At 49.7% G+C, this 25,421-nt stretch overlaps 9 protein-coding genes across 9 annotated transcripts; 4 read left to right on the forward strand and 5 right to left on the reverse strand.

The window, feature by feature from the left end:
- Positions 1-1,486: 1,486 nt before the first annotated feature.
- Positions 1,487-4,048, reverse strand: N7511_007696 (uncharacterized protein; the record flags this gene model as incomplete). Its single annotated transcript, XM_057130073.1, has 1 exon — positions 1,487-4,048. The coding sequence occupies one exon, from the start codon at positions 4,046-4,048 to the stop codon at positions 1,487-1,489; it is 2,562 nt and encodes an 853-aa protein (XP_056981856.1).
- Positions 4,049-7,998: 3,950 nt separating this feature from the next.
- Positions 7,999-8,199, forward strand: N7511_007697 (uncharacterized protein; the record flags this gene model as incomplete). The annotated part of the gene is made up of 1 exon (XM_057130074.1): positions 7,999-8,199. One exon carries the CDS (start codon positions 7,999-8,001, stop codon positions 8,197-8,199), a length of 201 nt encoding a protein of 66 aa, XP_056981857.1.
- Positions 8,200-8,754: 555 nt separating this feature from the next.
- On the forward strand, positions 8,755-10,186 carry N7511_007698 (sterol homeostasis protein ARV1; the record flags this gene model as incomplete). Its single annotated transcript, XM_057130075.1, has 3 exons — positions 8,755-8,943; positions 8,994-9,047; positions 9,104-10,186. 3 exons carry the CDS (start codon positions 8,755-8,757, stop codon positions 10,184-10,186), a joined length of 1,326 nt encoding a protein of 441 aa, XP_056981858.1.
- A 498-nt stretch (positions 10,187-10,684) lies between these two features.
- Positions 10,685-11,323, reverse strand: N7511_007699 (uncharacterized protein; the record flags this gene model as incomplete). Its single annotated transcript, XM_057130076.1, has 4 exons — positions 10,685-10,764; positions 10,885-10,937; positions 11,040-11,123; positions 11,313-11,323. 4 exons carry the CDS (start codon positions 11,321-11,323, stop codon positions 10,685-10,687), a joined length of 228 nt encoding a protein of 75 aa, XP_056981859.1.
- Positions 11,324-11,996: 673 nt separating this feature from the next.
- On the reverse strand, positions 11,997-13,232 carry N7511_007700 (BAR domain-containing protein; the record flags this gene model as incomplete). The annotated part of the gene is made up of 5 exons (XM_057130077.1): positions 11,997-12,029; positions 12,086-12,217; positions 12,284-12,845; positions 12,933-13,088; positions 13,198-13,232. 5 exons carry the CDS (start codon positions 13,230-13,232, stop codon positions 11,997-11,999), a joined length of 918 nt encoding a protein of 305 aa, XP_056981860.1.
- A 285-nt stretch (positions 13,233-13,517) lies between these two features.
- On the reverse strand, positions 13,518-18,655 carry N7511_007701 (uncharacterized protein; the record flags this gene model as incomplete). The annotated part of the gene is made up of 9 exons (XM_057130078.1): positions 13,518-13,564; positions 13,621-14,257; positions 14,305-14,927; positions 15,070-15,128; positions 15,344-15,450; positions 15,502-16,639; positions 16,695-17,785; positions 17,846-18,495; positions 18,544-18,655. The coding sequence occupies 9 exons, from the start codon at positions 18,653-18,655 to the stop codon at positions 13,518-13,520; spliced, it is 4,464 nt and encodes a 1,487-aa protein (XP_056981861.1).
- Positions 18,656-19,317: 662 nt separating this feature from the next.
- Positions 19,318-20,868, forward strand: N7511_007702 (25S rRNA (adenine645-N1)-methyltransferase; the record flags this gene model as incomplete). The annotated part of the gene is made up of 1 exon (XM_057130079.1): positions 19,318-20,868. One exon carries the CDS (start codon positions 19,318-19,320, stop codon positions 20,866-20,868), a length of 1,551 nt encoding a protein of 516 aa, XP_056981862.1.
- A 525-nt stretch (positions 20,869-21,393) lies between these two features.
- On the forward strand, positions 21,394-23,634 carry N7511_007703 (uncharacterized protein; the record flags this gene model as incomplete). Its single annotated transcript, XM_057130080.1, has 2 exons — positions 21,394-21,965; positions 22,434-23,634. 2 exons carry the CDS (start codon positions 21,394-21,396, stop codon positions 23,632-23,634), a joined length of 1,773 nt encoding a protein of 590 aa, XP_056981863.1.
- A 476-nt stretch (positions 23,635-24,110) lies between these two features.
- Positions 24,111-25,174, reverse strand: pup2 (proteasome core particle subunit alpha 5; the record flags this gene model as incomplete). The annotated part of the gene is made up of 5 exons (XM_057130081.1): positions 24,111-24,390; positions 24,450-24,793; positions 24,938-25,016; positions 25,084-25,096; positions 25,150-25,174. 5 exons carry the CDS (start codon positions 25,172-25,174, stop codon positions 24,111-24,113), a joined length of 741 nt encoding a protein of 246 aa, XP_056981864.1.
- Positions 25,175-25,421: the final 247 nt, after the last annotated feature.

Below are 25,421 nucleotides of genomic sequence, written 5' to 3' on the forward strand. Positions count from 1 at the left end.
GGACTACCACCGACTGGGGCTGTCGAAGCCTCGATGCCTGGCATGCAGGACGAGTATGGAGTTCTCATGCTTTAAAAATCGGCGTTCAGACTACCTTCTACAATAAATATTTATCTTATTATTGTATACGCATTATCATAATTCTATCTCGCTTACCCATTCAAACCCCGAGATTAGCGTAGTCTACCAAAGAAATAATTCAGTTATAACACCCTAAGATTAGCGAAGTGTGTAGCATGTTAGTCTCTCTATATATGTTGAAGACGCGTGAAGAAATCGAAAAGAAAAGAAAAGAAACAAGAGACGTCTACTTCTTCCTAAGCATCCCAGGCACTCAGAGTAGAGAATTAGAAAGAGTATTGAAGCAAAAGATACTTGGATTCGCTTAGCAATGTTATGCTGATATCAAGCGCCATAAGAAGAAAGATAAACAAGCGACGAGAAGATCAAACACAAACCAGCAAGGTTCTCAGAGTCACTATTGTCGTTTCCGCGATAGGTCTTCTGGGGGAAGGTTCTCACCAGAGGCTTGGACAGAGGGAGTTACGCCCCGGTGAATCAGAGAAAGGCTAACCGTAATCCCAACAAAGTCCAAGTTCGCCACCATGTCCAGTGAGCCCATGCTTCCCACGACATATGCAATAGGAAAAAGACTGATGCGTCCGTTTCAAATGTGTCTTGGATCTCAGCTCTCATATGAGCTGGGAGACCCTGAATAGCTTTGGAGAAACTGTTCATAACGTCGCGTTGGCCCTCGAATGTCAATTTGACTAGCGTACTTCTGCAAGAGTTCCGATATAAACCGAAGGAGGCGTAGTTTTCAACCTTTTGGAACACGGCACTTGAGGAATTTCGCGGGTTATCAAGCCAAATCTGCTGTCTAGAAAGAAACGGGGTAAAAGGAGTGGCCTTTCAAGGAGTAAGATGGTAGACTATATGAACGAGGATTGAAAAGAGTATTAGAAAGAGTATTAGAAAACGGATTAGAAATAGGATTAGAAAACGGATTAGAAAGAGGATTAAAAAGAGGATTAGAAACTAAACTAAGGAATATTTAAATTCGCCAAGCAATACTATACTAGTATGAAGTACCATAAGCAGAAAGATATGAAAGGGATAATCGTTTTCAATTCTACCAGAGCTACAGTCAAGAGAGAGTGCCCTAATTTAGTTCTTGGAAGCCATGTCAATAGTACAATCTTTATTACTCGGTATTTTGCAACAACGAGCATGAGTTGTACAACGTGACTGTATGTACCGCAGTTACTGATTGAGCAGGTTGTACGAATAACTACCCCAGGGCGACCCTTACCGACACGCACTGACATCGACGACAACGTCAAAAGGGCTGTTAAAAGAACTACCACACTGTAGCCAAGGATCTGGATATCCGGAATAATCTCAAAAAGAGATTCCTTTAATGATTCAGTATTATCAACTATGATAAAAGCTCTCTGCATCTTATGCAAAGAAAGTCTAATTATATCTAAAAGAACAAAACAACGAAAATTGCGACAATAGTCTTCAGCCAGTTGAATTGAAGATGAGAGGCAGAGCCATTGTATATGGCACTTGATGCAGAAGCGACATTTGCATATGTCTGTGTGGATGTCGAAGAGCTGGAAGTAGAGCTCCTCTGGGAAGTCAGAGTGGAGCTACTGCCAGACACTGGAGAAAGAGAGGTAAACAAAGAGTGTCTAGAGACGTCGCTGCTAGATTGAATGCTGGCACTGGTAGGCGAGAATGTGGCGGTGGAGATAGCAGCTGCCCCCGGGAACTGCGAGTCTGTGATCTGGCCCAAAGCATTGGAGTGGGCGGCGTTCTCATCAACAAATGAGACTCCGGAAGCTGAAGCCGCTGACACAGTAGATTTAATGGTAATAGTCGTTGTTTCATCTTCACCCTCATTGCCGGTGCTGCTAGCGGAAATAATGGAAGGCCTCATGGTAGAAATACTTGATGCACTTTGACCGACAGACTGTTCTGTCGGGGTCACTGGATAGGCAGTAGTACCGGCAACGAGAGTCTCGGTAGTTGTGTATGTTTGTCTCTGAGAATCTGGGCAATCAGTCACCGTCGAAGGACAAGCGGTGATAGTCTTGGTCACAGTCGTCAAAAGTGTTTCCATGGTCATTTCCTCCACACTGGGGTTATTTCCTGCTTCTGTAGAAGAACTGACGGCCACAGGGCAGATGGTGGTAGAAACGATGACAGTATCTGTTGTCAGATATGTTGTTTTGGATGAAGCGGGACAATTTTGAGAACTCGAGGGACAAGCCGTGATTGTAGCAGTGCGAGTACTGAAAATGGTCGAAGTTGTGTAACCGATGGAATCTTGGGCGAATGTGCTGTCAGTGATTTGGGGCAAAGGGCTCAAGGTTGGTGTAGTAATAGTTGCATATTCTGAAACAGCGGATGATTTATCGGCAGCGGAATTTTTCGCAGTTTGAACAGAAGAGCTTGAAGTTCCAGTTGGAGTAATAACCTCGGTGGCAGTCACTGGGCAGATGGTAGTGGATAAAATGATGGTCTCGGTGGTGACGTAGGTTGTCTTAGAAAAGGCAGGGCAGTCGGTTATACTAGAAGGGCATCCTGTTATTGTGGCAGTACGAGTGCTGAAGATAGTAGAAGTCGTGAAACCACCGTTCGGAGCACTTTCATTGATTCCGGACTGCGAAACAACTGTGGCAGTTGGCATCAGGCTGGTTTGTCCTTGATACGTGGAGCTGGGAAGGTTTCCTGTCACCACGTCAGTGCCTGTGGATGTTTGTATCTTGGCAACGGTGGAAGAGGTGATTTCCGAAGTATCGACGGAACTAGGTCCCGGAACCCCTGATGCGACAGGAACCGAGGGAAATTTTGAGGAACTATTAACCACGGCTGTGCTTGGAATAGTGCTAGATGCGATGTTGGTAACATCGGCTGAGGAAGCGCCGTAGATCGAGGAGGCGTCGTGGCTTGTCCTTGATCGGGACGAAGGCTGAATAGCTGGTTGCGTAGACTGGGGGAATGTGGCATCAGCTGAAGAAATAACGACTGTGTGTGATAACGAGGATCCCGAATTGAAAGTCGTCGGTGGAGCTGAGGAGGCAGCAACCTTGCTTGGGGTAGATGAGATAATATGAACGGAAGACACGGGGGGTTGACCAGGCAGGGTGGGAAGTATTAAGGAGGGCGTGGTCGATGATTCTTTCAAAAGCGAGCCCGAAGACGAAATTTGAGGGATGGGAACTCTCGAACTTGAAGGCTTTGGCCGCCTTGTGAGGACTGTTGGAGTCCGAACCGGTGTTGTTGGCAAGTCAGGCTGGGACGACATCCCGAGCGATGAAGAGGGCAATGTCGATGTCGAAGGCCCATCACCTGAAATCAGCACGGAGGATGACGGGCTCGGCCCAGGTGTGATAACAGTAGTCTGGGAAGCTTTTATGGATGATACAATGACTGGATTCGTAATCGAAGCTTTTGGTGTCTCGGCGAGAATCGTACTAGAAGCAGCAATCGGAGAGGATGGTCGGCTCGACCCAAATGTGCTTGAAAGGGTCTGAGAGGTGAAAGCAGCCGAAGAAACAACGGCTGCGCTGGTAGCCGTAGCTGGTGGTATATTGACGAGAGTCGAACTAGATGCAATGGTCACAGTTGAGGTGTAAGTGGACGTCGTACACGTCTCAATCTCGACATTATCGTTGCTAAATTGAACACTATCGTAGTAGACCTGGGGCATCGCCTGTGGGATGCGGCTATTTCCAGCACAAATGGCCAACAAATAAAGATCAATGCTTGTGCTGGTGGGTGCATATGTAGTTGACAGGGTCTCCCAAGACGTTGAAAATAGCGCCGACGATGATCCCGAATAGCGAATGTATGCCATTGCAGTCGTGGTTATGCGAGAGGTTGCACTGTCACCGTTGATGGAAAAATAGAAAGCGCAGGATCCAGCGTTAACCGCTGAAGCAATTTTGTAATCAAAAGACAAGTTGTAAGTCTCTCCCGGGACGAGGCCTGTCAAGCTTTGGTAGAGTACTCCGTATCCTGAGGTGCTCAGCGTCATTGATCTGTTTGTTTCAAGTGTCAGTCATTGTTTCAATCTCTTTAGTTCGCGGAGTATTTCTAGGAGTTCTGCTCACGCAACATAGTTCCCACTGTCTGAACCATCCGCAACAACGGTCGAAGTGCCTAGGTTTTGATAAATGTTCCACGGGGATATGGATCCAAGCTCGAAAGATGGATTTTGTATAACATTATGGCTCCACGAACATGTCACATCGGTCCCTGTGATCACCCGGGTCTCCGCCACCACGTTGAATGGTAATGCTAGCAACAAGAATGAGATAGGGAGAGTAGACCGCATCATGTTGAAACGCCTGAGACCCAAATAGGGTCGCTCCAACTAAAAAGAAAAACGAGTGTGATGGTGAGTAAGAGAAGAGAAAGGGAACAGTGACTCGCCTCATCATAGTATATAGTCATTTGTGGCGTCTACTAATCCATCACAAAATCTTGTTTTGATCAAAGAGGGCAAGATCCTGCACCACAATATCCGGCAATTATTCGCGATGCGTCCACTCACAGCTGGAGTCAATCGATCCAATCCACTTTGAAGGTGGCGGCCTTGCCGAGAAAAACATGCACGTTAGTTATTTTAGCCGAGCGACTAACTATGGGAGGCGTAGTTGTGCTCGGGGGTTTTTCGGAGGCAATCAGGGGCAACTCCATCAACTAGGGGAACAGTATCGCCTTTGGCATTTGAATCTACCTAGATAATCTGGAAACACACGGTCACCAGTGTCATCTTCAAATGAATTTGACGCATTCAATCCCAACGAAACTGTCCTAAATAACAGCCAGAGAACCATCCTCTTCTGCCACTCTCCAATAATCATAGACATAGCTGTTGTTATAAGCAGCCGAATATTACACACTAAATTCAGTACAAATATTACCATTGCCTTCCGTACGCTTGATCCATGCAGCAGGATGATCCGTCCTTCTTCAACAAGTCGGAGACTGCAGAGTCAAACATCCCTAGCTCGCCGTACTTCTGCGTCTAAAGCTTGAGACGTATTGGGCACCAAAGATCTTCTCTTCTGTGGCACCGGGGATCTCGGCGATAAGCTTCAGGCGAGTGAAGGACACGAATCTTCGCGCCTATTTGTCGGCGGAATGCATGTTTCTGGTGCCCTCCTAGAAGAATTCAATATTGGCGTAGCTGAAGCTATATCTTCGGTTTGCCCAAAATGGAGAGTTCCAATTCAGGCGGAAGGCTTCGTCGGCGGCAGCTGGATGGGGCTCACAAGGTGGTGGAGAGCCAGTGTACGGAACGAGTTGTGTCGATTGTGGCTTTCTGGTTTGATGGAGTCGCGCAATGTACCCACAATGTTGTAGTCAAATATCAAATCAGAGCCAGTCTTGTCAGCAGATACTTTCACTATATATGCGGGGGACTATATAAACAGCAGTCGTCGGCGCTAGGAGCAAAGCGTGGTGGAATTGGCCCTCGAGGGCCGCCTTTCTTTTGCGCCGGGCGCAAGAGGCGGTGGATAGTCTTTATTATATGGAGAGAGCCCGCGAGATCGCGTTGGTATAGGTGCCTTTCATAGTAATATAAATATACGTTCGATCTGTACGACGCCAACGCAGGCCTTCTAAGCCTTCTATTACGGTAGTGCCTATCCCTAACGTCTCGTTGAACCAGGAAATTATTGTCGCCTACCCCGGTTGAAAGGTGTAGAATATAATGTCTCAACGTAGACACCTTATGGGCTTAGTACTCTTAGTTCCAAGGAAGCCATCACGCCTCTGCCTAGTATTAAAGACGAAGCTAAATAGTTATATCGTAACGATGGAGTCTCTAGCGTAAATACCCTCAGGGGCGATACAATACTTAGGGCAACGAGCTAATTATACAATCGGTTGGAGCTATAGATTGGGCTTCAACCTACTGTAGATATGTCCCGAAATCAAGGAGATATTCACGATAGCTTACTGTTTGGGACCGTGACATTGTAATAGCTATCCATCTTTAGAGGCTCGACATGCTTGACGCTCGTCGATTGTTAATATATTGCCTTCGGGGCTTCCAAAGTTGCGTTGAGAGTAAGAACACTCGCAAAACCCGTAATTTACATGCTTCTTCGGACCTATGAAAATAGCCTGCGACCCCCACCCTCTCTCTCTCTCTCGCAAGTTCTGATACAGTGGACGATGCAAGAAGCTCGCAAGCCACAGCCATGTTGACCAATTAAAGACAATCCCAAGCGTGTTTAGCCGCAGACGGATAGACGGCCTTACAGGAGAAGTGCTTGGCAGGAGAGCAGCCTCATGGACACTATCTTTTCTATGATCTTTCACCTTATAAATATACTGAGGTATGCTTCGCAATCATGAAGGACATCCAGAATCATCATATCCAAGCGCTTCAAACATCTCAATCACAAGATGCATACAAGTCTCCTGACTGCGACAACGCTGCTGGCGACCGTCGCCAGTGCTTCGCCTTTTAACGGCAACAATACAGCTGCTACTGAAGCCACTCAGTTTTTTTTTTTTGATTGTGTGATTTATTCTTCTCTCCATATAGTGGTTGTGCTGGATGCTGACGAAGATTCAGTATGGATTTCCATTGCTCCCCTTTGCTCGCTCCGCTGGTGACATTATGTCCATGGCCAATGGTTCAGAGGCACAGCAGAGTTTAATTTCTTCCAGCAAACTTGCTACCCGTTATTTTTCACTTTATCCGATGAGCAGCGCATCCAACCTGCCATTGGCGAACTGGGACCTTGCTTATCTCGAAATCTTTGGAATGGACCCTCAGTCATTAGAACCATTCTAAACGGAAGTCTTTTTTACAACCTCCAAATTTGAAGTTATCTCTTTTACAATTCCTAACTTTGAAGTGTCAGACACCGGCTCTTTTTTCGACAGCATTCACATGATCACTTTGCCTCATGGTGTTGCATATTGTATGGGCTGCACTAAATCTGGCTCAAATTGGCTTTACAACACCATCAAGGACAGGGCTATGCAGCAAAAACTTTATGAGGAATGGCATGTTATGTTTCAAGAAATGTTGGAAAATGGTCTTGACATGCACCAAACAATGAACGGCAGGACCCCATTGTACGCTTTCTTGGACGGTTATTTTCAGCTCTCTAACCCACTTGAAAGCTCACCCATGAAAAGGTCCAATGATCCCCTCGGAGCGCTGTTTCGGAATCTTCAAGATGCCGATGTCAACCTGAAAAACTTCGGTGAGAGGGAAGAGTTAATTCTGAAAGACCAAGGGGAATGTATCGATTTTCGAATATTCGGCGGATCAGTGCGCTTATTTATTCGTATAATTGGATTCTCACACGGCCCAGCACCGGAGGACTGATGTCTATGGATTAGTGAGCCCTCTGATGAATTTGCGGGAGACTTTTGGGCAATGATTGAGCGACGAATGGAGATTCCGGGTGGATGGTCGGACGATGTACACTTGTTTTTTTGATGTCAGTTCTATCTTGCGAATTCATAACATCTCAGATTGCTCCACAATACTACGCAGGATGGTTGCCGAATCAAACCAAATCTATATAGAAAAGGACATTGATTTTTCCGCCTACCTGAAACTCTAGACTTCAAAGCCCCGACAGGACTGCATGTAGGTGAAATATGTCTTTCACTAGTTACTCTGTCTGATGCATTTCGTTGGCTAAAGACTGTACTATCAATGACATGCTCAATCGCCTTCATAGGCCAATGACCCTGCTATTACCGGCCGTTGCTATTCTAAAGCGATCCAAGCCTGCGCTAGACTACATCGCAGTGATGATCCACCAGGTCGACTAGGCTCTGTCGCCAGTCGTTCCTTAAGTTTCTCACTCAAGATGAAAGGAGTGCGGCGCAGTGGAACGAGGACGAGAGGCCGCCACTTCGTCTCCTGTGAATGCGACACCGATACAACAGCAGTATGCCGACTTTTGGATCCCTTCATCTCATCCTTTGAACAAATCAACCATAATGTCGACTGTGTTGCGTTGGTTGGCGAATTGGGCATCTGAAGGCCGGACCGGTACAAATATTCTGAATGACTACGAGGGAAACAGGGAAAAATTAGAGGGATCTATCTGCGCCCTGTCTGAACCATGGACGAAGTCGCATTCTATGCAGTCTTGCAATCTGAGCTTAGAGGATGAGCCAGCAGCGAGCGCGACGGAATGATGCACGGGATGATGACCAGTCACATGAGGAAAGGGGTGGCGGAGCTCAGAAGCTCGGTGATCCGGGTCAATTGCAAAATTGCCTCACCTCCGAGACGTAGGAAGAAGGTGTGAGAAAAAGAAATTAGAAGTTACTGGGTAGCGAGGGGGAAAGCAAGGGTCTATATAGAACCACGCACAGGAACTACACTTGTGTGCTCTGGCTTATAATGTCAAAAGTCTGACGTAACAGCATCCAATATCCGATATGGTGTAGTGGCTAACATCGTCGTCTCTCACACGACAGCCGGGGGTTCGATTCCCCCTATCGGAGTTTCTTTTTTGGTTTCGTTTTCTATTCTTGGTAATAGATAATCTTTACACGACAGTAAGTACATTTTTTTTGCTTTTGAATTTTCCTGATATCATCTTCAATATCATGACGGCCTTGTTCAACATCAGGTCGTTTCACTAGACATCGAACTTATACAGTAGTGTAGATCTAGGCCGCTTAGACAGCTCACCGCCTTGATGCATATAGGAGACCAACAACTACAACATTGAAGGTCATGACACGATGCCCATCTGCATCGAATGTTCCTATCCGGTCTCCCACCTATACAGCGCTTACAGTCGCGCTGATGACCGATCCCAAGGCAAGGGCGTGCGATTGACGCAATGCCCGCGATGCCAGCGATTTGCCGATAAATACGTTGAATACGATTTCGTCGTGCTCTTCATTGACTTGGTGCTTATCAAACCCCAGGTAAGCTGTATCTGGCCATTGGAGAATGAAGCCAGTGCTGACAAGTAAAGGTCTACCGTCACCTTCTGTTCAATCGGCTTGGACGCGACGACAATCAGTACGATGTGAGTGCACTGCCCAAGGCAATTGCGAACGCCTAACCAATACCATGGCCTTCTAGCGATCCATCATTCGCCTCGGTGTTCTCCTACTTCTTTTCGACGTCTACCTGACCTGGGCACGCATCGAAAAGGATCCATCCCTCGCAGCGACCTTCCTCTCGCGCGCCCCCATCATCGTCCAATACCTCTTCTTCCTGAGCTTAAACGCCGCCGCAACCCTTGCGCACCACTTAGCAGTCCGCCTGTTAGCTTCAGTCCTAATTCCAAAATCCCGCCGGTACAGCGGCCCAGACAGCAGCAACAATGCCGCCACCACCACAACAAACACCGGCGAAGCAACTCCATTCCCCTCTGGGCCCTCAACACCCACGATCCGACCTTCTCCATCTACGGCCTCGGTCAATGCGCAATTTCCACCCCAATCAAACCCTCTGGCAAGTCCGATCAAGGCAACCCAAGCCTCGGGCACCCACAGCGAGGTCACCTCCCCAATCGATGGCCAGGCGCCACCAATCCCACCACCGCGCCCAGCCCCGCCATTGCGTCGCGCCTCAACAGCCCCGCTCCAGAATATACAGCCGCTTCCCCCTCCAACAGCAGCAAGCCCAGCAGCAATCAGTACCGCGCTGCTAGTAAGCAGTTGCGCAAAGCTGTTCCCCATACTCCTAGTAATCTGGGGTGCCGACGGCAGCGGCAGCCTATCCAAAATTCCAACGCATAGCCAGACAGCAGCGACAATTCGAGCTGCATCTCAGACGGCTACCATTTCTAGCACTGTGCGCCAGAGTCTGTATTCCAAGGCTACAACTGCATCTTCTGTTCTCGCGGCGAAAGTATCAGCCTCGGCAACTCCCTCTGCTACGCCAGTTCCAACTTCATCCCTGGAATCGTGGCTTGGGGGTTTGGTTTCCTCTATGCGGAGTTCTACGCCCACTAGTCATCTGGCTGGGCTGTTTGATTTGCTTGCCTCGTTGCTTTCCCTTGGTGTTGTCGATACGCATCTCGTGCTACTAAGCAATATTGAGGCGTTGTATATCTTGCTCGGGTGTGGTTATTTGCGGGCTGTTGCTGTTGCGGTTGCTGGTCAGGTTGCGCGGTGGGCAGTGCAGAAGGTTATTCTGGGGGCTATTGGGGTTGGATAATATTCTTAGATCATGATGCATATATATACATATATCTGATACATAATCATAATTTATTCGACATGAACCAGTTCAAGTTTTGGGTTTGGGGTAACCATCACCCATTGTAGTGGCTATATATATCTGTCGTCTTATGATGTTCAAGTAGATCAAGTCAATGAAATCCAAAATACAACATAGAAAAACAGATCTTACGACCCTCCTTTGATTTCAAAAAGCGTTCACTGAAAAAAAAAATACAATTGATGGAACGCTACCAATTATGAAATAAAGACTGTACAAAGGCACCTACAGCAAGGCGCAAACCTAACTTAGAGACCACACTAAAGCGTGGACCGGAACAGCCAGATCAAATCTAACTTGAGCTCATAAATGCATGGAACGTATCATAATTGACCACATTCCAAAGAAGACACCTTAAACAACAATCTCCGCGAAAGCCTATCAAAGACAGACGAGAAAACATGACAAAACCCGATCCAAACGAGAGCGATGCATTTAATTTGGTACCCGGTCAGGTCTGATGTCTGATCGCTTTGGTGCGATGAGAGGGTGCCACTGTGAGAGGAAGACGATTGCTAGAGAAGCGTATGGTCAGTAACTTTTCGATGTATGAAATTCGTCATGGCAAATCTCGAAGCCGGAAGGGCTATATTATAATTGATAGGCATGGGCAAGAAGAGATTCGGAATACGTACCCCACATCAAGTAACAAGAAACAAATGTCAAGACAAACGTGCTGCGGAAGAGTCTAGAGATGGGAAATAGTCAATACCTTGCACGATTCACTAAGATCCATATGATATATCAAAGGATATGAAAGATCAAATGTCCAACACTGGGGCCAACTCACGTTTGGTTTTCACCTTTCGGGCTGAGGAACCATGCAGCCACGGATGCAGCAACGATGACAATCAGGCCGATAACCAAGCTCCAGCTATAATATATGTCAGTATATAATTTCAGAATATCGTGATGATGGCTCGGGTGGGTGGTATTGTAGTAGAGCGGGATAGGATGATGGAGGTAGCGACTCGCGCGGTCGAGTAGCCGGCCGAGTTACAGAACATGTGTTCGTATGTAGATTGCAAATTCCATATAAACTCCCGGAACAGAGAGAACGTACCCGTTGGCCATATTGTCGGTATTGAGTAATGTGTTTTAAAGCGAAGCGCAATCCGGGGAACGGCCGAAGCGTGTTATGCGGGATTCGGCACGGGGAATCGTCGTCGTGAGAGCAAGATCCGAGAGGGAAAAAGTCAGTGAAGGAAACTATTGGTAGATTCCTGGATTGACTGGTCTTGTATTGCTTCGATAGTCCGTTTCTGTTCACTCGACAGCGCGGATTGGATACGGACAAGTATTCGATATCTGTGTAGCGTGGCACGATTGAGGTCGGGTGGATGTGGACTCAAAGATTCGGGATCTCAGATGTCCTTTTTCGAGAAGTATGCAGCTGTCGGGGTTGTCAGCTGGGAAGGGCGCTGGCGAGTTGGAGTATCTGATGTCGGAGCTCCTGGAGCTGGCAAGATACCGCCTTAGGCCAGAACGGGCGGGCGGTGGATCAACGCGGGTGACATCTACTCTTTCCAAAGGTTAAGTGTTTGGTGATTTTCATTTCTTTGGCTTTTAGACTTGTTTGTTTACGAGACGATATAAATTCCAAGTACAAGAATCATTGCATGATCCCTTGGGGTGGCACAGGAAAAGCAAAACGGCTTAGATACAGTCAATTGCCATGACTCGAAACAAAGTAAACCAATCCAGGACCAGACAGGGCAATTAAAAGAAAAGGCACTTAGGAATATGTTTACGCGCCTTCACGGCTCTTGCGGTAGCTAGCCTAATTGATACGGGTTAGACGCAATGCTGGATGTATGTCACTTTATGGACACTTACCTCCTGCTCGACCTGCAGAGCATCCACGGTCGGGGCAAGCTCGCTGAGAATCTCATAAGACTTCTTGTGGAACTCGAGTTGAGCGGCGATCAGATCGGCCAGGTTGCGAAGGGGCTCGGGGGTATCAAGGACCTAGCGAACGATTGAACATTAGAACTCAACCTCAAAATATCAACCAAACGAGTAATCAAAACTCACATTCTTCATCACGCTCACAGCCTCCTCGGTCTGACCCACAAACTCGTCCTCTGCCTGCTCGATCTCGGCGCGGGCATCTTCACTCAGGTTGTCCAGATCACCATGAGCAGCAGCCTTCTTGCTAGCCTTAACAGAGTCAAGCATCAAACGAGCATTCTCAACATTCTTGCGCGCCTTAGCAGCAAACATCAAGTTGGTGTTGAGAGTGGTGTTCCAGCCAGCCAAGAAACGGGACTGGATCTGCGCATCTTGAGCAAGACGAGCCTCTCCGACCTTCTCCTCGGCCAAGGCGTACTTCTCGAGCGCAGTAGCGAGGGGATCCTCGACTTCAGAGCTCTGCGCAAGGGTCTGCGAGCCGGACAGGGAGGCACGAGCAATGGCGTGGTTGAAGGTCTTGGGCTGGGGCTTTGCGCTTGGTGGGGCAGTCAAAGCGGCTTGGGCTTCGGCGGGGGAGCCTGCCTGGGAGAGGAGCTGAACCTTCTCGTTGATGGTGCGGCCCAGGTCGTTGAAGGATTCGCGGATGTTGGGAGGGTAGTCGTAGGCCTCGTTGGAGTATTGGGAGCTGATGATCGGCGGCGCTGGTCAGTAGCTGCGACCATACACACACCCCATGGCAGAGTACCATGGCGAGGAAACAGGAATCACTCACGTCACCTGCAAGAGTTTCTGGTGGACGAGCTTGAGCGCATCGACGCGCTTCTCAAGCTCGATGTATTCATCGGGGAGCTGGGTCTTGTCTTCGGCTTGGCCAAGCTGTTCCTTGATCATTTGCTGGGTACGCTGCGCAAAAGGCGTAAAGTTTGCGCTGTCCGTCAGAAAACCACAAGGCAAGAAGATGTCAGTAACGCGATCAACCTCTGGGTTAGGTGGATGGCTCCGCGGGATAGGGGTGAGGGGTGAGTGGATGTGCTCACCTAAAGTTCTTTCCGAATGCCTGCACTCGATCCATGATTGCGAAATTACTGAGAAAGACTAAAAAAGAGGGAGAAATGGGGTGGTGGGTGAAGAGATGATAGGATATTACCATGTGCAGCTGTCAAGGTCGAGGCTCCCGCATTTCACCGCCACCGCTGCATCACTGCACCGCCACAAGTAACAATGTCCTTGTAAAGATAACTTAATATTCAATGGAAACTAAGAAAAAATACATAGAAATATCCGGAAATTCTCCAGAATCAAATTAAGTCATAGCATCATCAAATCCCTGCCGAAAACCTTGAGAAGTCTGCAAAGCTCAAGTAAGTGAAGCCATCATAGCGCGCATGATGCGAGAGTTAGGCTCTGTAAAAAGGTCAGAATCACGAAAAAAGACGAAAATAGTCTGGTTAAAAACATACCTTTCCGCTCCTGTCTCCGAACCTCCGTAACCTCCTCCTCATTGCCTCTGTTATCAATGATTTCGGTATCGCGTTGGCGAGTAATCTCAATGCCACCGCTCTCTCTCTCCAGACGAAGAAGTCTTGTCTCCTCCTCAAGTTGACGGATATAGTCGTTAACACCATGATCACTGTCCCGTGGCCGGACAAGAACCATCTGGCCCGTGCGAGAAGTATCAGATTCGCGCTGCTCAATGTATTGTACGGGGTGGTGTGCATGCACAGATACTGAGCGAGGTCGGGAGATCCCCTGCACTCTTGGTCGTTCCACAATCTCCTCATAGTGATCATGGTGATGGCGAGAGTGGGACCTATGTCGTGAAGGGGTGGCTTCAACAATAAATGCGTCACGACTCGAGCGCGGAGAAGATGATGACTCGACTTGCAGGTATTCCGTCGCGACACGCTCGCGGGGACGGATGGGGGACAGATATTCAGCTGCTCGACCTCGCAGGTTAGAACCGGCACTTAGAAGATGAGATAGGTCATTGCACTCACTCTCCACCGGGCTGGGGGGTCTTCTGAACTCGCGGCTCAACATGATCACCTCGTCGATCTGTGCTTTCGACAGGGCTTTCTGAATCACGATCACATCATCCTACCGAGGTCAGTGACTGGATATAAACCCACAGAGCAAACACAAACCTCTTCTTTGTATGGATAGCCTAGGTCCAAGATGGCATGGACATGGACAAGGTGACGAGGAACACGAGTCTTTCCTTTGCGTGGATAAGGCTTCTCCTCGCGATGTCTATGAGCATTGCTGCTCGAGCGGCGACGATGGTCAACCATGTCTCTCTCTTTCACATCCCTAAACTCTTCATCGCCATAGTAATCGGGCTCAGCGATCCTAATATCTTCATAAACCTCGCGCTCCCGATAGTGACCAGGGGAGAAGTGGCGACGAGGCGCAGCAGGGACGCGGGGCATGCGAGGGGCACGATCTCGGAGGTCGAGAGTCTCCATCTTGCGCCGGGGGATGCGATCAAAAGTGTCCAGCGACGACTGTCGCCTAAGTAGACGAGGCCGTTCAAAGGCGGGGCTCTCGTCACGGCGTCGGCGCCGATCAGGCGCCACAAGAGGGCCTGCAGGGACCGGCTGGTCTAGATATTCATCCTCGTAGATGCGTCCTGGGGCGCGTGCAGGGGGTCCGTATCTGTCTTCGTCGCGGAGCCGGGACTCGAAGCGTTCTTCGGCATGGCGGGGTCGGTCAACCACAGCTGGACCTCGTGAGTAGCGGTCGTGGCGGTCTCGCGAATCCAGTGTTCCTGTTGACGAACGGTAATCGTCATAGCGAGACATGGCTATCACCTGCGAACAAGGACAAAGTCCGGGATGACGTGAACCGTGGATGACGCGGGCGGCTGACTCGCGGACCGAGGATGCGAACCACGGGTTAGAGAAACGTACTAGGGGGAAGCGAAAGAGTATGAGACAGATAGAGTGAGAAGAAGAGAGAGCTGATGAGACTAGAAGGGGAAAGGTAAGGTCAGCCTTACGAGAAAAAAAAGCCACAGCATAGTGAATAGGGAAGTCAGGCAGAAGTCGATCAATGATGACATTGGCTGAAACTATGTGGGGGTATATCTCTCCGCGTACATTAAACTCGGGCACTACTGTATACTGTATGATATGCCTTCATGCTGCCTCCATGCTGCCTGCGTGCTGCCTCCATGCTGCCTACACTTCCAAATTGGCTATGTCCTCCTCTAGAATCCCCATCGCCCAATGAGATCGATCTTTCTTCACCGTCACAAACCGCCGATCGTCACTCATTTCAAGCACAGCCTCCTGTGGCGCATGAGCATTAGCGTCGGTGTCAGGATTTCGGAGCAAACTTACCTCTTGTTGAAGCTCCCGCTCTCGTGCAGTCTGGAAGGACCGTTGATAAGGCGGGCCTCGACCTTGTTTGGCAGCCACAGTCCATGCCTTTTCACAGCCACCGGCGATAGCTTCGGAAGACTTCCATCCTGTCAGACGAGAGATATCTCGGAGTTTCGAAATTGTCCAAGCCCGCTGATTAGCATCGGTATATTGTACAGCCGCAAAGAAAAGCGGAACCGTCATTTCTGTCAATGACGAACCCAAATTGGGATTGAGGCTGCCCGCTTCGAGACTATGGCGCTGCGGGTAGTAAATACCCGAGAAAACCCTTCCAATGGTTTGCGCCAACTCAGCTGTCGTTGGCGCTGCCACCCCGGCTGCCATCATGATGGCCGGCGGCATACAAGGGTGGAGCCGGTTTAGCAAAAGCCGTACTGCATAGTAGAATCCCCAGATGACGGCGATGGTATGCGTGCGATATTGAAGAGCAGGCCCGAAGGGGGTCGCGATTGGAAGTGTGACATCCGCTGGCAGAGGCTGAAAGTCACGACCCAGCGCATGGGCAAATATCTCCATAGCAGCCAAGATCTCCTCCCATTCCTGCTCTGCATCCATGTAACTTACCTCAATTTGGTCTTCCGCGTCAGGTGACGCCCGCGGCTCACGCGGTCTATCCTGGAATGCAGACGGAAGTTGAGCTGGGGGCTGAGGGGGGACCATCCCATACATGGGAGGACTGTCAGCAGATGGCGGTGACTGCCCAGCAGGTTCCCCCGTCGGCTGGCCGCCCGGACCCCCAGGTGGCATCCCAGGGGGACCGGGGGGCCCATGGGGGCCAGATGGAGGGGCACCAGGTGGACCCCCTGGACCCCCTGGACCTCCCGAGCCTGGACCTGGACCTGGACCACCAGGAGGCCCTGGTCTTTTTCCAGGAGGACCACCAGCAAAGCGACCCATGAACTTGAACAGCTCAGGACCAGGTCTCCAGTCCTTCCCACCTGCCTTGGATAATTTTAGCTTTCGTTTCCGGTCACGCAATCCATAGTCCGTCACTCGAGCGAGAAGCATCCACAAATGATCTGCCGAACCATAGATGGCATCTAATCGACCGACACCCGCTCGAGGCGGACACTGACCGCGTTGAGAAAAGGGCATCCTTTTCATATTAGCAAGTGCCACTCCCATTATTGTTCCCAGCAAGGAAGACTTACAGTAGTTTGTTCCCGCCAATGAAGCTCTGGAACGCGTCATGTTTGAAGAACCACCAGTATAGATCGCACTGGATTCGGAAGACCTCAATATCCTTGCGAGAAAAGTACTTTTTTGATGGTGTTGTGTTGCCCTCATCAATAACCCCGAACTGGTCATAGTTGATCGCGCGACCCATCAGGGTTCCAATGAGGTCTTCGTCTATGTTGCCTTCTTTCTCCTCGAAGGGGTCATCCTCGGACACATCACCAGACATCCCCCACCACGAATTCGACCAGTCCGACTCACGTCGCTGCTCGTGTAACCTTCGCCGATGAGCTCGAAGATCTTTGGTTGTCGTTGCAAAGTCGACCTCTCGAATTAGCTGGGCCGATCCAGCAATATGGTTGTTCCATCCGGAGTGGTCAGCTGAGATCACCTCATAGTAACCAAGTAGCAGGGTGGCAGCTAGGGTACCGATTTGTTTGCGTCGATGGGGAAGGCCGACTGCATAACCAATTCGCTTTAATGCGTAATGGTAGTGTTTCAGGGATACTGTCGCAGGAGTATGCTGCAAGTTTGCGATATGCAGACTACTGACTGCCAAAATTGACTGCAGCAGTGCAGGGTGATCCAAGGCCTTGAGAGCAAGCGTGTAGGTCCACAATCCTTGTCTTGCAGTCGGCACTGCAGCTCCTAGGACAATTGAAGAGTCGGTAGGATGGCGTTCGAAGATTGATAACGAGGGGCCGGTCGAATGAATGAAGTGGGCGAATATGCGGGCTGTTTTGGGGTTGTTCAAAGGAGATGAACCATAAGAGGGTCGGTATGAGGCGAGAATGTTAGGCTCGTTTAAATACGTTGTGAAGGAGCGAAGTTGTTGTTCGTCGCGGTTGGCAGATGCCATGATGAGACTCAGCTGGTTGAAGCCTTCGGCCCGCGATTGATCGTCCATCTCATCATCCGAATCCACATCATAGTAATCTTCGGTTTCATCTTCCATATATATGATCTGCGGCTGTTGGGGAATATACTGCTCAAGAGAACCCGATTGCGGTGCCATTTGCCAGGGTGGTGGTTGATAATGGTATATTGTCGGTAGCGGTTGAGTAATCTAGTAAAAAACACTCAGCATGCTCATTACTAGCACCAAAGAGATCATGGTGTTACAAACCTGCGTTGGTAGGTCCGGATTTCTTTCCAGTGAAGCATTAAGCGCCGGAACAGGGGACAGGTTGGAGGCATATTCTTCAGCCGTCTGGCCGATCGGACTAGTGATCGGAGGCGGATATTGTATGCTTGTCTGTGGTGTCTGCGAAGTATTCGAGGGACCCAACTGAACTGGCTGCTGTGTCTGTGAGTAGTCGGTGCTAGCTTGTGGGATCGGCATGCCCTCTGTATGACCCAATTGCCCGAGCTGCCACATATGAGTTGGCGCTTCTGCTGGCATTGGACCCGGTGGATAGTAGAACGGAGGAGCGTTTCCCGGTTGAGTCCTATCTGGCGGTGGCATCTGTGGCGGGAACGAGTTGTAACCCAATGTAGCCGGATCAACAGGTCGCGGGGCAAGCATTGGATGCTGAGCGGCGGCAGCGGCCTGCTGAGGCGGGAGTTGCGAGCCATAATCACTATACATGGGCATCCCTATATGCTGCTGTGGCATTTGCGAATCCTGACCATGTGGCGGACCAAAAGACCCAAAAATACCGATGGGGTTCTTGAACACAACGCGCTGGGCATAGCCCTCGCAGATTCGCTTTGACTTGACGCAGTTGCTGCATATCGGCTTCTCTTCGCCGCACTTAATACGACGTTTTCGACAAGCTAGACCTGGTCAACGGGGAAATCTTTCGCGCTCACGATGCTACATACTTAAACAACCAGTCTTGGTCCGCTTCTTCGGGAGTCTGCGGGGACCTGACCGTGTGGTCGAGGCCTCTGCCGAATCGATAGGACTCGGACTATCATGGAGATCTTCAGCCATGGCCAAAGTGGTGGCTAAACAGTATAAGGAGAAAGAGGGTAATTATGCCTGGAAGTCATTGTGGGGCCAGAGAGACCTTAAAAAGAGGACGGGGGAAGTAGAGGTGAGGAAGCTAACGACGTTCGTTAAAGCTGCCGGTTTCGCAGATCAGCCGAGAGATCCAAGCTTCCCCCAGGGCCCATTCTTTGTTTTTTTAATTTATCTCTTGATTTACCTAGCATGAACTACTCAGGCTTCCCATGGGGAATTCATCTACGCAGGGCTTGAGATTCCCAGCTTACTATTAAGTTCCACGGTTATCAGCAAAAGCGCAAAGGCCTGGACTGTAAGACTGTACTGTACGACAGCCGATCAGATTGGGCTCTCCTATTGGTCCCAATCGAGTCTGTATGATCGGAGGAAGACTCAAAACAGGAAACGTGCATTGCATTCCGATAGGCGTTTAGGCGAAAGGCCTGATGCAATGGACACCTGAGGCGGAAAGCACATGATATATCGACACCTCAGGCAGTAGACACCTTAGGCATGAACCAGATAGCCACTGATAACGAAATTTCGAGCTACTTTTTTTCCCTTTTTTGATAGCTCGAACATCCACCAGTCACCACCCCCGTCTTACATCTTGAACGGTATTGGCCACTACTCGCCATACATACCAGACCATGTTCGCTGTCCCAGGATGGTCGCTTTCGAGCGATGCTTTGAAGGTACAGACTCAGCCTGCGAAGCCTCAGAATGAGTCCGAGAAGAAGGATACCAAGCCCAATGCGAAAAATAACAAGCGCAAGCGCGCCAATGGCGCTGTCAATGAAAACAACGTTGATGAGTTGTACCGTCGCCATATCGAAGGTGGCCCTGCCAAAGGTGGAAAGGGTGCGAATGCTGCGGTGAAGGCAGAGCCGAAGCAAAAGCAGAAGAAGGAAAAGAAGGAGAAACAGACATCCGAAGCCGCATCCGAAGCCGCACCCGAGGAGCCTGCTAGCGAAGCCACTGCCCCCATTGCTGAGGCAGAGCAAGGCGATGAAAAGGCACCCAAGAAGAAGCAGAAGAGAAACAGAAAGAACAAGGACAAGGATGCCGAAGCCTCAAAGCAGACCAACGACGCTGCATCCTCAACCGACGCAGTTCCTACTCCAGCTGCCGCTTCTGCTCCCGCTGCGCCAGCGCCACCACCAGCACCCTCAAACCTGACTCCTCTCCAGCAGGCGATGCGCCAGAAGCTGATCTCCTCCCGATTCCGCCACCTGAACGAAACACTATACACCACACCGTCGGAGAAAGCACTTGACATGTTCAATGCCAACCCAGAGCTCTTCGACGAGTACCACGCCGGATTCGCAAGACAGGTCAAGGAATCCTGGCCCTCCAACCCGGTCGACGGCTACATCAAGACCATCCGCCACCGTGGTGCCATCCCCCTGCCCAAACGAGGCAAGCCACTTAATCCGGAACGGGGATACCCGCTTCCCCGTCGCCCGAACGGATCATGCACAATCGCTGATCTGGGCTGCGGTGATGCGGCTCTGTCGCGTGCCTTGACTCCCTCCGCCAAGAAATTGAACATCAAGCTTAACAGCTATGACCTGCAAGCCCCCGATGCGCTGATTACCAAGGCAGATATCTCCAACCTCCCTCTGGAGGATGGCTCCGTGGATGTGACTATCTTCTGTCTTAGTCTGATGGGTACCAACTGGGTCTCATTTGTCGAAGAGGCATGGCGTGTTCTGCGTGGTGACGGCAAGGGCGAGTGCTGGGTCAGTGAAGTGAAGAGTCGATTCGGCAAGGTGGCACGCAAGAAGTCGCAGATCGGGGCTCAGAGACCCGGCAGCAAGGCTGACAAGAAGAAGCCCAAGAAGAAGGGTGGCAAGGATGATGCTGATTCCGATGCGGAGGAAGCCGAGATCTTTGCTGAGGATGCTCGTCCCTCTGATAACAAGGATGAGACTGATATCTCTGCCTTTGTGGACGTCTTCCGCTCCCGTGGGTTCATGCTTCGTCAGGAGTCTGTCGACAAGTCCAATAAAATGTTTGTGCGCATGGTGTTTGTTAAGCAGGGTGGTGCGCCTGCTAAGGGCAAACATGCCTCTGCTTTGAGTGCACCTGCCGCTCCTGGCAAGAAACGTTTTGTTGACCGCAAGCCCGAGTCTGAGTCTGGTTTGACTGCTGAGCAGGAGGCTCAGGTGTTGAAGCCCTGTGTCTACAAAATCCGCTAGTCTTATCTCTATTTCCTTGTACATAGCTCAAAATTACCATACATGATCATCATTCCAACCACTACATGTGTAGATAAGATCTACCAACGGCTCCTATCTTCTTCTGCTCGGGAAAAGGCGATAGCCGCTCCACTAACATTGAAACAAGCATCCCTTAGCCGGAGCCCCAACATTTAGCATCACTCTGGTCATTACTGTTTTGGTTTCATTCTTAATATGTTATTTACTTCGAATATAGCACATTATTGGAGTAACTTATGTCTTGATAGATCTATGTATATAATGTTGAGAATGAGGGCCACTAACCACGAAGCAGAAGCTAAACTCATATGCGCCCTGACCCTGCACTAGTTTGGGCTGTGCCCATTGACCTTTCCCCCGTATTTCTAGTCCCATTTCTGTATATTATCTCCTCTCAACCATCAAAGTCTTGGATATCGTTGATACAGCCGCGTCTTTTAGACAACACTCGTGCTTCGGTAGCACGTGTATACTTCCGGGAACACATTTGTATTGTTCAATATCATGGAGGGTATCGGGGCTGCCTCGGCCATTCTCTCCATCGCAACAGCGGGAATCCAATGCTCTGTGAAACTGGTCACCTTCGCAGGCCAAGTTAAGACAGCGTCAGAGCAAATCACCAGCATTGCGGAAGATGTTTCGCTGAATGCGAGCATATTGCAGCAGCTAGGTGAATTGATTAAAGAGAGTATAGTCGATAAACCAACTCTTTCAAACGATTCCACAACGGATATCAACGACAACAAATTAGACCCGACTTCCACGGGTAGCGAGAATGGTCCCACGCCCTCCTGCATCTTCAGCGCAACGGGTCTATCAACGGTCCTCCAGCTCGCCGAAAATGGCCGCGTTATCTTCGACACTCTAAATGATTATCTTGAGAAAGCAAGTAAGCAACTTGCGACGCGACCGGGTCGGTTGAATCAAGTGAAGTTGAACCGGGTGGAGATGCTGAAATGGCCATTCCTCAAACCCGACGTGGATGCAATGCGTGAACAGCTACGTGATGCGAAAGGGACGCTCATGTTGATGTTGCAAGTTGCTATGTTGGCTTATTCGAGGAAGATTATGGAGGGGTATGTAGATCCTCTCTTTGTTTACTCACTGTACCCATGTAGGATGATATCGTGCTGAAGTCTTGAGATGAAGGGCAGAAAATAAACCTCCGCAGAGATCCTCCCTGGTCGCCTATTCCAAGGAAGATCAAGAGATCTTGATTCGGTCCATTGTTGCGGCACAGAAGACTGCTGCTCTTGTGGGGGGGGCCCTCGAACAATCCTGGTGTGAACGAGAACAATTCTTCCGGGCCTGATGCGGCAAATCAAACAACTAGAGGAACCAGGTATAACTTATCATCTGTCTACCTTTGGCCACCTGGGCACATTCAGAACTAATATTTGGCTATCAGCACTTCCGAGTCCGATACAGATGAAAGTACTGCTCGACGGAATAAGAATTCAGGAAATATAGGGGCTCTAAGGTATTTTATTTCTGTCAGAAAATCCTCGAGCAGGTGCAAGTAAATATTTACCCTTAACCACTAGATCATCGCCGAGCTATATCAAAGTCTACTGCCTCATTCCGGAGGCCTCTGTTCAGGATTCCCACGTCAAGATAAGCTACTCTTCTCATGCCTATACACTTCAATCCTCGAGAGTTGAACCCCAAATTCGAGAATGGAAGGATACTTCCAAGTCTACAATGCTGGCCCAACTGCTCATTCTCAAAGCCGAGGAGCATGCTGCGCTAAATGCAGTGAACACTCCTGAATACGGCGCCGCGGATACAAGTGAGCAAGAAACTCTCGAATGGCTCCAGTTGGGCGATTATCAACCGGTCTGCGAGGGAATCGAGCAGATCAAAGCCAGAAGGATCAGCTTGTTCATAAGACAGGTTTCTTCGCCGCCCCCCTGGACCCAAGAGATAACCGAATGCGCAACCTCCAGCACGCGGAAATCACCTTGTTACTTCAAGGTCTACTCGCTCGTTCCTGGAGCTTCTGTTCGGAACTGCCACGTCCAGATAACCTATTCTTCTCGCATCCATCTACTGCACCCATCGAAGGCTGAACCGCAAATCAAGGAATGGAAGGATTCTTCCCAGTCAACAATGCTAGCTCAACTGCTCGCTCTTAGACCCGAGGAACATACAGCATTGAGGATGTCCAGCTCCCTTCCTTATGATGACTCTCATGACTATGATGACGATCGTGTTGAAGTCCTTGATAACGACTACCCCACGTGGTCCAAGGACGAAGTCCTGGAATGGATCCAGCTAGGCGACTATACACCAGTTTATGAGGGCATTGAGCAGATCAAGGCCAGAAAGATGATTGTTTTCACGAGACTGGCGCCTGAACTTTCCCCTGTCAGTTCTACTCAGGAATCCGATTCGGAATTTTCTTGGGAGCGGAGGAATATAGGGATTCGCCGCGGGAGGCGGAGCGAGGTTATCGATGTTTGTCAGCGCTTCGAAGAAGAGCATATGGATATAGAGACTCGCCGGAGGGCATCTTGCCGGACTCGCCGGAGCGATTCCACGAGCCAGACTATCGATGTTTGTCAGTTCTACGAAGAAGAGCTTACCGACTCGGAACAAGAAGAGCATAGTGGTGGAGTCGAACAAAGAGTGTATGAAACTGGATCGGAATTTGAAGAGAATAAGAGTACCCACGAAGAGGATTTGAGTGCAGCTGATGAGGAAGACGGCATAGTGCAAGAGTTGCTGGCTAGATACACCGTCTGACCGAGTACTGACACATGTAACGAGTGGTTGTGTACGATGAAGCTGGCATATGTTGAGCAAGAAGCGGAACGTAGCTGGCCAGGATGTCGGGAGGGTTCTTCGTGAATCCTACTACTTAGGAGAAGCTGAGCTTCTGGGTGTCGCTCATGTGCTCTGGTCAAGAATGGGGCCATGGTCTGGCTCTTTCTCACAGAAGTCCCATCTAGCGGCTCTGGAGGTACTGTAGTTTCCACGAATCTATATAACAGGACTCATCCACCTCGCCAATTTACTGCCCTTTCACAAAAGCTTGTTCAGGTCTCTTTCAACATGAAGAACTCTCTACCTTTCCATCGACACTCAACAAGATTATTGGAGATCTTTATAAAAATATAAACGTTGGGCGGCATCATTGATTTTCTATTGCTCTGAACAGGTACTAGCCTCCACATTGAGCCTTAAAAAAACTGCAGGACATATCATCCAAATTTGCTCGTCTATTGGTTCCCACCAAGCTGTGCGACAGCATTGCCCATCTCCTCATCGCCGTAAATACGGAAGCCCTTCTCCTTGGTCACGCTAGCAAGCTGGACGTTCTTAGAGTCAAGCTTCTCCTCCATAACCTGCTTCAATGTCTTGAGAACCAACGTCTCAGCCTCTGCTAGGGTCAAAGATCGGTGGTATTCATTCTGGAGTTCGGCCTGCGCGCCTTCGCTTCCCGAGCCAATAGCCTTGGCGTCATAACGGTAGAATGTGCCAGATGGCTCGGCGTGGTATCTGGTACAGAACAGAGGTTAGCAAGCCGTTGACATTGGCTAACAACACGGGTTCCTTACAGCTGTGGCCCATCCTCGTCGTATCCAGCAATTAACAGTGCAACACCGAAAGGTCTACTCATAACACTCTCTTCATCATCACCGCTCTCGCCGAAACGCAGAGCCAAATCGCAAATTGCCTGAGTGGTGCTTTCGACCCGCAAAGGCTCGGCATAGTGGAAAGCGTGGTTCTGGCACTCAACGCGGGCATGTTCAACAAGGTTGCGGGCATCGGCCTGGAGACCGGACATGGCACAGCCGATGTGCTGATCGATTTCGACAATTTTCTCAACGGATGACGCTTCGAGGAGGGTAGATGTGACGCGCTTCTCGACACCGAGGATCACACCCTCGGATGTTGCTACCTGGGTGAATGTCAGCAAGAATGGTCCCGGGGTCGCAACATCTTCCGTTCGACGTTTTGATAACGATATGAGCTTTCCCAGCAGGTGCCTTGTACTTGCTCAATCGACCGGCGCACTGCATAGGGAAGGTATAGTATGACATACTCCGATCGCTGTGGAGCCTAGCTTGATAGCTTCGAGAGAGTATTCGACCTGGAACAAACGACCTTCGGGGGAGAAGGTGCTGGAGGGAATCATTGTCAGACTTCAGATTCATCGGGAAGAGGCACGCATTGAACGGGCGAACGTACTTGATTCCACGGTCTGTTCACAGCTGTTAGTTGAATCCGCGGTGAGGGGACATTCAGGAAGCTTACCATATTCTGATCGAGCAATAAACATGATGGAGGATCTGAAAGGGCTGAAGGGACTAATAGAAGAAGCAACGAAGAGCGATGGAGAGGATGGGAAAGGGAGCAGAGGATGTCTGAAGCTCGGGAAGGAAGCTCGCGACGTAAGAGGTGAGCGCCTAGTGCCGCCTCAGGCACCAAGGCAAACACATCAGCCCAAATCCGAGTGGAGTTGTTTGGATATCACTCTTCCCTTGCAGTACCCTTTGCGCCAGGCCATTCACGTTATTCGCACTTGG

This window comes from Penicillium nucicola (assembly GCF_028828085.1).
Source record: "Penicillium nucicola strain IBT 29836 chromosome Unknown utg000008l, whole genome shotgun sequence".
Lineage (NCBI taxonomy): Eukaryota > Fungi > Ascomycota > Eurotiomycetes > Eurotiales > Aspergillaceae > Penicillium > Penicillium nucicola.